The following is a 12189-nucleotide window of genomic DNA, read 5'->3' as shown; positions in this document are numbered from 1 at the left end:
CAAGCCCCACCCAACACTGAGAGGTACAGTATATTATGATGTGCTATTTATGGACTTATTGCTGTCCTCTTAAAGTCTTTGAAAGTGCCCTCTACCCTCAGTTAATTCAATAGAGTTCAAGGTGACAATGTCGCTTGGTCTGTGCCAGGTATCAGTCTAGAAGTCAAAATTTTTAAATGTAATATTATCTACTGTGCATGTGACTATTGGGTGTTGGTGAAGTTAATGGTTATCACATTTTTCTCACAGTTGAGAGGGGTTCAAATCTAGACTCCAGCCCACTGAGTTATACAGGCACTATGAGGTGTTGGTTTACCGTCATGATAAGAGTGCGAGAACCTTGATGTTGGCAACATGGGGAGGAATTTGAACACAAATCTCTTGAAAGGAATGAATAAACTTGAGAAAAAGTCAAATCTGACCAAATTCTTGCACATATATTTACATGTGCCACCCCTTAATCTCTCAAACTGTTAATTTATTTTTGACTTTAAGAACTTTCTAACTGCTAAAATGGCACATGAGCTATCACACAAGAAGAATTTCCATGTTTTATGCATATGTGTATTCCAGCTCATCTATCTGATAATGCTTTGTAAATAGCAATAATATGGGTAGTCACCCTTCAAATCGTTGTGGTTTGTGACAATGGAATCTTACTTAGTTCAATGTGTTTTATTTTTATTCTCACTGTGTATTTGTACTGATGGGTTGCTGACAATTAGACAGAATTAAAATGTAAGAATATTGTCGAGCACTGATCTGCGATTGGCTGGCGACCAGTTCAGGGTGTACTCTGCCTCTCGCCCAAATATGGCCGGAATGGGCCCCAGCACACCTGGTTGGATATTTACTTGCTAATCTGTTTATTTATATATTACTTTAATTTGTTGTGGTTTATGATTGTAATGCAGAAGTTCCAATTGATGATGAATAAAATTGTGATGAGTTATGCATAGGGAATGCAAGCATTGTTGATAGATGTGCTGTATCTTTGTTAGTTGACAATTATTGAATGCACGCTGCTTGGTGTACCGAAAACATTCGACACAAAATAATGCATACCGCCTAACAGTCTGACTCCCTGAATCTTGACGTGAAGAAATTTTTCCAGACCAGTTTAAACTAAACTAGAGGTTAGATTATTACGATGTGCATTATATACTTTACCCATTATTTGACAGTGCGTTTCAAAAGCCCAGACACTTTTATTTAGTATAATACTGCATTGAAATGTGTTTTATAGACCCAGAGAGAACAGTATTATGATCCGCTTGACTGTTTTATCAGGTGGTTCTGTGGACTCTTGTTGGCCTCTTACTGTTCAAAGCCACCCTCATACTTATATTCCACAAATGACAGTTTTGAAACCAGATAAAATAACTGTGACCTGTTTGCTGCTGAAGTCATTAAATCTACTTGACAATGATTCAAAATATTTTGAAAAATTGGCAACCTGCCAGGAAAAACAATTGCTTTCTTGAAAGTTGGAAATATGTTTTCTATTGGTAATGACAAAGATGAATTTGTGTGTACATAAAATATAAACAAGTACCTGTTATTTTTTTTAATTATACTATCAAAAGTATTCAAAAGTAGAACTCCTATCTTGCCACCTCTCACCACATGAAAGAAATACATCAGTTCAGTTATCTATCAGTGTATTATCATACTATATCTTGTATATCAGTTCAGCATTAAAAGGTTATTGAACTCTGTGACCAACATTCTCCAGTATGTTCAGCTAGAACAACACTTCTCCGCTACCCTCATGCCACATACATACAGTGATACCATTCGACTGGATCATGGGCCTCTTTGTCTTCTGCATTTTCACCGCTGACTCCAGACACGCTCATGCCTCTGATATCATCATCTTGTTTGTGAAAGGCATCACAGCGATTGGCCTCATTTAGAATAGTTAATGACTTGGCCTACTCTTTGTCACTAGTGTCTCTATGTCGACGATGCTGCTCTGGTTTCTAAGTCAGAAGCACCCGTACATAGAAGCGTCGCCGGATTGGTACACATCTTGTGATTGTTGCGGCATGGGGTTCATCGAGATTTAGTGTCCCCACTGTAAGAAAGACCAGACTCTTTAAGAGGCAGCTCATGACTCTCAGTTTTGTTTGGAAGAATGGGAAGGTGTTCTGGAGCTCAAGAAATCACATAGGTATTTTTACCAAATACAGTCACAGTTAAGTGTTACAAGTTTAAACTTTTGTGATTTTGTTGTTTGAACAAGACAAGGTTGTCATGTATGATGACACCGTTTTCAGTGAAAAGACTTTGAAAGGTAGCAAATATCACGGAAATGTTATTCTCCCAGAATAAGTGGCAAGTTGGTTTTCAAGAAATCCACACCTGTGTTTTCAGAGATCTGTGAAGCCAGCTGATGTAACCACAAGTGACACAGCCAGTGGAATAAGCTACTGCAGAAAGCCCATTGATAGGAAGAGGAAGTGGACATGAATAGACAGTAGAAAATTTCTGAATTTTAAAAAGTCAAATTAAGAGATATGTTAATTTTAAAAACCTAGTGTTCTTCCTGAAAGTTTTGTTGTATTTTTTTTCATTTTACTAGAATTCAAATTGTTGTAGATTTTCCATGTGTACATGTATGTGTGTACTAGTGCATGTATGTATCTCAATGTTAAGTTGTATGAAATGAAAACTGAAAACACAAGAGAAAGATAGTTTTCTTGTCTACATTTAGTTAATTAGTACAACAGACTCGCTGGCATTTATAAGCGCACAAAAGTGTAAGCTTTCTTTCGGCTTGTCCCTTTCGGGGTCGCCACAGCGTGTCATCTCAGATGAACGCATATATGTTTGGCACAATTTTTACGCCGGATGCCCTTCCTGATGCAACCCTTCTCAGGGAGTGGAGGCCCCAGTGGGATACGAACCCACAACCCCTGGTTTATCAAACCAGTGCTCTAACCACTGAGCTACAGGGCCTCCTATTTATAAGCGCACAACAAACTTGAAAAATTTTATCAAGAGGTGTTAAACCAAAAGTAACAATTGGCTGGAGAATCTGTTTCAGTATCATTCCTCGTAATGTTGTGTATCTGTTCCGCACAACTCCTATAACACGCTCCACGTGTATTCTAACATTGGCAATGACTCTAGTTGTTTCCATGTCTTTAGAGTCCAATAGTTTTTGACCTTTTATAAATGCAGGAATTTGAATGGTTGCATTATCATAAGCAAGGGTCTCTTGAATGTCGAATCCGCGATCAGCGAGTATAACATTGCCAGAATTAATATGATGAAGAAATCCAGAGTTCTCTGTGATATGTTTATCACTGGTGCGTCCTCCCATCCTGATGATATAAAGTTCACTGGTCCCTGACTTGTCACTGAAATCAAGTAATTTGCGGTATAATGATTCTTGGATGAAGAATAAGTTTTTTTCCCTTGCTTATAAGCAAGTCAATATTCACAAAAAGACCACTAAATACGGTGAGTTGTATTGTAGTTTTGCCGTCCATTATGGTGTCATAAACATAAGTCATGTGACTCATGACGTCATGTGCAAAGCATCTATGTAGAGTTTTCAATTACCCTACCATGCATGTTTTTGCTATATGGGAGGAAACCGGAGTACTGGAATCAAATCCAAACAGGCAATCATGCACACTCCCCACAGAGTAGGACAGAATTTTTCCTGTGAGGCAGATGTTCTAACAAGTTGCCCATCATGCCGTCCCCGTCTGAAATCTCCTTGCTTAACTTTTCTTTTTATTTTCAAAATGCTACAATGAAATGTTATTGAGTGTGGCGGTAACATGTGGGATCGTATCGTGGCAAAAATTCAAAGTCAAGCCAATTGAAACTTTTCACAAAGTGTTAATCATCAGAAATGCAGTTGTGTTATGATGGAATCTCGGGTGTGTTGAAATAGTCTAAAATTAGACAGGTGTACGTGTCATGTGAAATCCTTATTACATATTTTCTTTTTCAGACCTCTTTGATAACCATTCCCTGTAAACTTGGCACACTGCTACTCCATCTGCAGCCCAGTGGGAAGTCCACAACGACCTTAGAAGGCCTCTGGCGTGTGCTCGATCCGTGGGAAGCCAGGAGAGATGAAGATATGTTTTGTGTTTGTAGCAGCTCTGCTGTTCCCCACCATCCAACCATGTGAGTTATGGACTTGTCACTAATCAATTTAAAAAAGAGAAAAGGTGAGCTAGGTGAACATCAAATACTACAGTATACAATCAATATTCAAAGTCATGCCAAAGCTATATTCAAAATAACTGTTTTTATGATCAACTACTTGAGCAATCACCTTACCCTGATGGAGTGGTCTGTATGTCCCAATGATCCTCGGAACTAAATTGTCAGGGGCTATTTGCCCTGGTTATTATTCACTTGGCCCGTTCGCTGAATACAAGGGCCCCCCTCTGAAGCCAGGCTTGGAACTGGAGTTCAACTGCAAATGCCTTGTTGCCAGGCCTGCACCCATTAGGGCCAGCTGGAAACAGCCCCAAAAAAACACTATTGCTCCCAATTCTCATGTGCTCGCCACCTTTGGAAGGGGCCAAATTTTCAGGTGCAATGTGAGCAAGGTGACAGGCTGAAAGCAGGGAACTTGGCCCACTTGGGATGTGAAATGTTACCTCTCTGGCAGGAAAGAGCCTTAGCAGGTGGGGGAGCTAGATAGATTCTACTAGATGGAGTTGGCCAGAACTGTCCCATGCAGTGTTGGGCAAGGAGGTGCCCTGGTTCAAATACCAGCCTCATGCACGTTTTTTTCTCCAGGCACGCCAGTGTCCTCCCACATCCCAAAAACATGAATTCATTGGAGACTCTAAATTGCCCTTAGGTGTGATTATGAGTGCGACTGCTGTCTGTCTTCATGTGCCCCGTGATTGTCTTGCGACCAGATCAGGGTGTAGTCTGCATTTTGCTTGAAGTTAGCTGGAATAGGCTCCAACTCTCCTGTAACCCACAGCCTTCTTGGGGATAGTGGCTCAGAAAATGGATGGATCTGTGGTAGGTTTATTGAAGATTCTGAATTGCCTCGAAGGTGTGAATGTGAGTGCAAATTTTTAGATGTGCCCTTTGATTTGTTTGCGATCAGTTCAAGGTGTACCCTGGCTTATACCCAAAGATAGCTGGCATACGCTTCAGACTCTTGCGAGGGTAAGCAGTACAGAAAACCAATGAATCGATGTGAACAAGAAGGAATAGTGGTCGTAGAAAAAAAATTAACAAGATAGAGCAACTGTTAACTTTTCTGGTAATTTTATTCTGGTTGCTAATAGCTTAATCTCTATTGCGGTGAATGACCCACAAGTCCTGTTACACAAACCCTCATAAATTGCTCCTCTATTTGTGTCTGTCAATCACACAAGCTTTAGGTGGTTTCTCAATTGGCGACCATTCTTTCTGACTTCACAATCACAGAGTTTGGGACTCAGCTGAACTCATGCAGATAAATACATAAGAATTTGCTCTTTGAAATATTGGAACATGTTTAATATTTACGATTGTCACCCTCAATCATTTAATGATCACACTGGGGAGGAGAAATGTCTCTTTTAGCAGCTCACAATACAATATAATTGCTCAGAATAATATGTTTTAGACATGAATAAATCAGAACTGCTGAGCGGAAATGCTCAAATCTGAAGAATTATCGGTACATGGGTATCCTGTCGAATTAACGGAATGCTGGAGTCATGAGAGCTTGACTGGTGTACACACCAGCATCCTCAGAACCAAACAGCCATTCTTTCCGTGCAGCAGATAAAAATTCAAATTGCACCTAGTTGCTTATCGATGTGTGGTAAATCCATTGGGATATGTGTATACCAATGGAGATCCCCAACCAGGAAATGCGACTGAGATGATATGCTTGCACAGTCAGCCTCACTGCTATTCTGATAATACCAGACATAAATTAAACTGATTAAAATTGAAATAGATATAATTTCCCCCATGATGTGACAAATTTGCACAATGCCCAACACTAAGGACTTCAAGAACAATAATTCACAATGATTTATTTATCTTCTGTTGGTGACAAATATTCAGCTGCACAATCTAGAAGTTATTATTACTTTAAATCATATTTTTATGCTATCAAATCATGAGATGTAATTTAATCAATCCCTTCCTCTTAATTTCTGTTATGTTTGAGTTGAAGTCCTAACATTCCATATTATATTGCAAGTGTTCAGAAAACAACCATGTTGAGTCACAAATGTGCAAATCATGTCAGAGTTGGGGACCAGAACCTTCACCAACAGGATGAAAGATCCCACTACGCTGACAATTTTTCCCAGTTAATTGCTTCTTTTCTTTACTTTTCCTTGCTAAATAAGTGGCCTTATCTTCCTCAAAGGATGTGATAAATCATCTTGGAAGAAGCCAATTCTTTTTTCTTGTTTCAACAAAAATGGAGGAATTAGATGGCTTGATCTTTCTTTATCAGAAGATTAAAGTAACATACAACCTACTTCTTCTTTTCTTTGCCATGTCACGCCAACTGTAATACAACTATACAAATGCAATACAAATTCAATTACGAGACAATCGTTAATCCTTTACATTCCTTAAAAAGTAACTGTTTAGATTGAAATACCACTGCTCTTGACTTCATGCTTATCTTTGTTGTCTTCATTTTTATATTAGCAGAACAGTCTTGTCATTAGGGAAGTCTCAAATGTAATATTTTTTTCTCCATTTTAGACACAATAATTGCTTTATTTGGGTTCAGTTGAATTTGTGTTTAAATCTTTTTCCTTCTACTGCTGTTGTCACTGAGTAACAAGCCATATGACCTCATTTCTGTTATGAATTAATGAATGCCATGTTCTGTAAATTATTGTAACGCTTGTTCCCTCCCTACACGTTAAAGTGTGTCCTGACAAAGAGCCAGGGCTGAAGCCATGGATGCCGGGGCATAGCAAACATCATCGTGTTGTCATCAGTTATGGCAGGAAGGTCCTCCTCACAACTTCTGCCACTGTGCACTCCATTGAGATTCTAAACGGAGGTAAGACAAGCAAATCAATGTTTTACCCATTGTTTTTTTATTCTGGTGAGCACGACTGTGTTCGATCCAATGGAGTACCAAGGTTGTCCTTAAATCAGCTTATTTGATTTGTGATGATATTGATTGAGTCACTGATGCCTCATCGGTTTAGCTAGAACTAATTATGTATCTTTGTGATTGCACCTTTTTTATTTTTGCTGTGCCAAGATGTAGATATTGTTCAGATCTATCTAAAAAAAAAAAAAAAAAAAGTATGTTTGAGGGCCAAGTCCATTTGCTCTCAAGTGAATCCTCCTTGGATAGCTATGACCATGCATCACTGAGAATCATCATTGGCATTGTCCCCGATCCCCTGACTTTTCTGAAATAAAAGGGGATTAGTTGTCTCAGAAAAATTCTTGTAGCCCTTGGGAGCATTTCAGAGTTTTGTGCCATGTTTAATCGCTCAATTTAAGATTCCAGCACCTTCATAAGAGGTGCCTCAGAGTGAAAGAGCCTTCAAAGGCAAAATCATGCGTTGCTATAACGTAATTGGCAAAATGTGCTGAAGGCAAAGCTTTCCCCAATGATCAAAAGACCTAATGTGGTGAAAGCAAGACTGTGCATGTGCTTGCAGTGTGCACAGCCTGTATTGAAGGCCTTAAATGGTAGACGGGAAGTGTCTGGGGGCATCCGATTGAAAAAAATAAAACAAAACAAAAAACATTTGGCTTCAACACCTCTTCTTTTTCTCTCTCCTTGACTTGTATCTCTTTCCTGTTTAGGGAAATTGGTGATTGCTGACACCAACCGACCCATTCATCTTCGGACAAAACATATCCTTATTGGCGACAAAGGGGAACTACACATTGGAAGTCCAGACTGTCCTTACAAGGGCAACCTTACCATTTCTCTGTTCGGAAGGTAAACAAAATTAGTTCTTATTCAATAACATGATTTCACATTGGCCATACAAAATGTATTGTTCTACAAAGTCATAAAGTGGGCCGTGCAGCAGTTCTTTACTAGACTAACATACTGTATTTATAACCAATACAAAAATTATTTGGTTAATGAGTGGGAGCTATTACAGTTAACTTTCACAAATCAATTACATTCTGAGCCTTTCCCAATTTTGTAAGTCTTCAGAATAAGCATATCCAGTCAAACATTGTTGAAACGATGAACCAGGCAGATCATTTTCTCAATATTTTATGAGTATCTCTAATTCCATTATGAAATAACTATAGTGACATTCATTGTTTTACCTACAGCGCCATGAGAAACTATTTGCCCCCTTCCTGATTTCAGTTTTATTCCCCAAATCTATCACATACAAAGGTTTCAAATCATGAAACAGTTTTTAAATAACATTTCAACTTATTGAGGCAAAAATAAATAAATCTAAATTTTTCTGACCTTCTGTTAAAAAGTAATTGCTCCTTGAATCTAGTACCAGGTGGTGCCAACCTTGGTAGCAAGAGCTGAAATCCAGCATTTGACTTGGCCATTTCAAAATCTTAATTTTGCTTTTTGAGCCATTCAGAGGTGGACTTGCTGGCATGTTTCGGATCATTGTCCCACTGCATGATCCAAGAGTGCTTGAGTTTGAGGGGACAAACTGATGGCTGTCCGTTCTCCTTCAGGATTTTTTGTTACAAAGCAGAATTCATTGTTCCAGCAATTACAATATGTTGCCCGGGTCCTGAGGCAGCAAGGCAACCCCAGACCATCACACTGCGACCACCATGTTTGACTGTTGGGATATGTTCTTTTTATCAAATGTTGTGCCATTTTTACGCCAGATGTAACGCAACACAAACCTTCCAAAATGTTCAATATTTCTCCAAAAGTCTTAAGATGTTTTTTGGCAAACCTTTGTAGTCTTTGCTGACAATCTCCAAACTCTCCGATGCTGCCATTTTTGGGCAGTGTCTTTCTTCTTGTAGAATTATGAACACTGACATTAAGGCCATTAAGTCTGGTTTAGGTTCTTTTGTTACCTCCTGGATCACTCGTTGTTGCACTCTTGGAGTAATTTTTAGTTGGTCATCCATTCCTGGGAAGGTTTGCCAGTTTTCCCAGTTTTCTCCATTTGTGGATAATGCCTCTGTTCGCTGGAGTCCCAAAGCCTTGGAAATGGCTTTGTAACCTTTTCCAGACTCAACTTTCCCAAATTTGTTTGTGATTTAACAAGGGGGGTAGGGCGCAATTACCTTTTCACAGATTCAGAAAGGTTTGGATTTTTTGTGCGTCTTAATTTAATTGTCATTTGAAGGCAGCATTTTGTATTTCCTTGGGTTGTCTCTGAGTGATATTCAAATTGGTTTGATGATTTGAAACATTTGTATGTGATAGATCTGCAAAAAAAGGAAATAAGGAGGGGAACAACTACCTTTTCACAGCACTGTATGACACCTGCATTTTTGCTGGGATTTACCAGGCGTGCAGCAACATTAACGTATGCTTCCCAAGAGCTGTAGTTAATCAAGTAGCGAATAGTAAGTAAAAAAAAAAAACACATTTAGTAATATGCACACTCAGAGGCATGCAAGTTGAGCTGGTATGTATGCTCTAGACATTAACAGTACATTTAACACTATATCCTCTGCACTTGATGACGAAAAACAAAATACTCTCTAATGTTCCTTTTCTGTTTTTGTAATTGCTTTTTGCACACTGCGTTTCTCAGGTCAGATGACTCTGATCAGGAGCACAGCTACTTTGGGCGCAAATACATTGGTGTAGGGACAGGAGGTACTTTGGAGATTCATGGAGCAATGAAGCTGTCATGGACCTTCCTGAATAAAACCCTTTACCCCGGAGAAAGCAACCAAAATCAATACCTGTTGGAGAGAAGCTGGGGGAACCGAGGCATTATCATACATGTAATTGACCCCAAGTCTGGAGAGGTACTGAGTGATGACAGGTGAGAGGGCACTCAACGTTGAGATTGTTTGAGTCCTTGCTAATTAAATATTACTGGGTACATAAATTGCATTGAACACCACAGACAGTAGGAATACATGCTTCCATTTTCAATACTGCTTATTCTCAGGAGGGTCACCGGTGTGCTGGAGCCTCATAGGTGGTAACCAGTCACACTCGCACACACACACACACACACACACCACACACACAACACACACACACACACACACACACCACACACACACACCACACACACACACACTTGTTAATGTAAAAAATACCCCAAAGGTTGCCCTGAGAATTATTTAATTATTAATTATAACTTACATGATACATTTATTGTTAATTATTATAATTACGCCAACTGAGCACCCCTGCTCTATACTCTTAATAGCAACCTTCACGTCATTCCCGCAGGTTTGACACATATCGCAGCAAGGATGAGAGCAATCGCCTTATAAAGTATTTGGATAGTGTGGAGGCAGGGTTCATTGTCGCCATGGTTGTCAATGATGAGGGCTCCAACAACTTGGAGGACTCTGCCAAAAAGAGAATCTCCAGGCTTGGCAGTCAGCACATCACGAGCTTGGGATTCAGGTGAGTGCACAAGAAAGCAAATCATTTAAAGACATTATATCAATACTCGATATATAATTTCGTTCCATTATGTTTCACAAAGAACTCAGTCTTCAATATTCACTCCATTCACTAACACTGGGGTTCAAAGCAGCAGGCTTCGTGATAGCCATGATGGGCAGCAACCCTATCAGGTAGTTAACACTAATGAGGTCGTTCAAGTTGTTCAAATTTAGAGTGGTTCAATTAAAAAAAAAAAAAAAAAACCATCATAAAGCAACTTGCATGGTTTCGCCTTGAGCATCATTTTTCATCAATTGCCTAACTAGAAAATGTTAGTCCCTCTGTTGAGTCTGTGCTGAACATTGTCTTGCTCTACTTGTGTAATCCTTGCAATATGTAGGCACTTTTGTTTTGGTCCCTAATGGCTTTCAAAACACGATATGAAGATACAAACCAGGCTGTGCTCGGGGAACAAACAAAACACTATTGATACTCCACAACAAAGGCATTAATACAATAGTCACACAAGAATTTGTCAAGCGCGAGCCAATGCGCCAGGTGATGCGATCTATCCATCCTTTGATCTACCAATTTTATAAATGACAATAAAACCCTGTAGAAAGTATTTCCAAGAACAGCATAACAGTGGTGAATTGAGAGAAATTTGAATCAGTCATGTGGTAAAGTGATAGTTAAGTTGGTTACTCCTGAGTGTCATAAAGGGGAATTAACAGATTTTTTTTTTTTTCAAGAATAAGCGGTCTGTGCACCCAGTGGTGTAAATACAACTAGGAATCAAACAGATAGAGAATAATAATACTAATGATTTCTGGCCAACACAGATACATCCAAAGAGTAGGATGTGGACTGGCTCCCACTGCCATGAGTATGTGTAGAAGAGGAGATGATCCAAGCTAAAATTGAGCACCACAATCGATTAATTGGGGAACTTCAAGTTACCAAGTGTGAGGGTTTGGCACCCTTTATTTATAAACCCCTCCGACTAAACCAACCCATAGTTGTCCCACAGCTAATCCACTTCAGCCATCTACCTGGCCTTGGGGTGGTTCCGTCAGCAACATGGTTGACTTCCACACCCACCAAAGTTCTGCCTCTGTCCTCTGCCAGTGGATCAGTAATAAAAACAACCTTATCACTCACCTCCCCGAACACGTTAAGTCTAACAGCACTGAGCTTTGCCTCACACACAAGACGGACAGTCCTGGCTTCAAGTCAACTCTTAGCCTCAGTTGGTACTTTCCCACTGACATTTTGGGCTATAAACGTCATCCAGTGCAGAATGATGGGCCCACCATGTGGAAGATCTATGAAGTGCCTGCCAGTCAGAATGATCCATTAGGCTTCATCTTTCCATTCACAACCTGAGCGAAGATGCTATTGAGAGGCTTATGGGACAAGACAAGAGGCAAGGATGACGCCTGGCTGCATCCCGGAAATTACAAAGTTACTTCACAAAGAACTCACGCTGGAGATAGATTAAACTACTATGTGGAATGACTCCACTAATGTGCTGACCTGGCTCAGATAGGAATCACGCTACTTCAAAGTTTTCATTGGGAATCATGTACCTGAAATCCAAGAATTGACCCCTAAGCACTATAATCCCAATTAACATTTAATTTCTATGCGTGCACACTGCTTGAGTTCATTACGGTGGACTCCCT

General features: G+C 39.6%; 1 protein-coding gene across 1 annotated transcript in view; it reads left to right on the top strand.

Annotated features, from left to right (window-relative positions):
• LOC133498578 (cell migration-inducing and hyaluronan-binding protein-like) overlaps positions 1 to 12189 on the top strand; it is a 151891-nt gene that overhangs the window by 68784 nt on the left and 70918 nt on the right. The window contains exons 2-6 of the mRNA XM_061815597.1: positions 3971 to 4149; positions 6878 to 7015; positions 7780 to 7918; positions 9687 to 9923; positions 10343 to 10522. Of these exons, the coding sequence (XP_061671581.1) occupies positions 4095 to 4149; positions 6878 to 7015; positions 7780 to 7918; positions 9687 to 9923; positions 10343 to 10522 (749 nt within the window). The 5' untranslated portion in view covers positions 3971 to 4094. The remainder of the gene's footprint in view (positions 1 to 3970; positions 4150 to 6877; positions 7016 to 7779; positions 7919 to 9686; positions 9924 to 10342; positions 10523 to 12189) is intronic.

This window comes from Syngnathoides biaculeatus, chromosome 3 (genome assembly GCF_019802595.1).
Source record: "Syngnathoides biaculeatus isolate LvHL_M chromosome 3, ASM1980259v1, whole genome shotgun sequence".
Classification (NCBI taxonomy): Eukaryota; Metazoa; Chordata; class Actinopteri; order Syngnathiformes; family Syngnathidae; genus Syngnathoides; species Syngnathoides biaculeatus.
The sequence above is the reverse complement of the archived record's forward strand: the minus strand, read 5'-3'. Positions and strand labels throughout refer to the sequence as shown.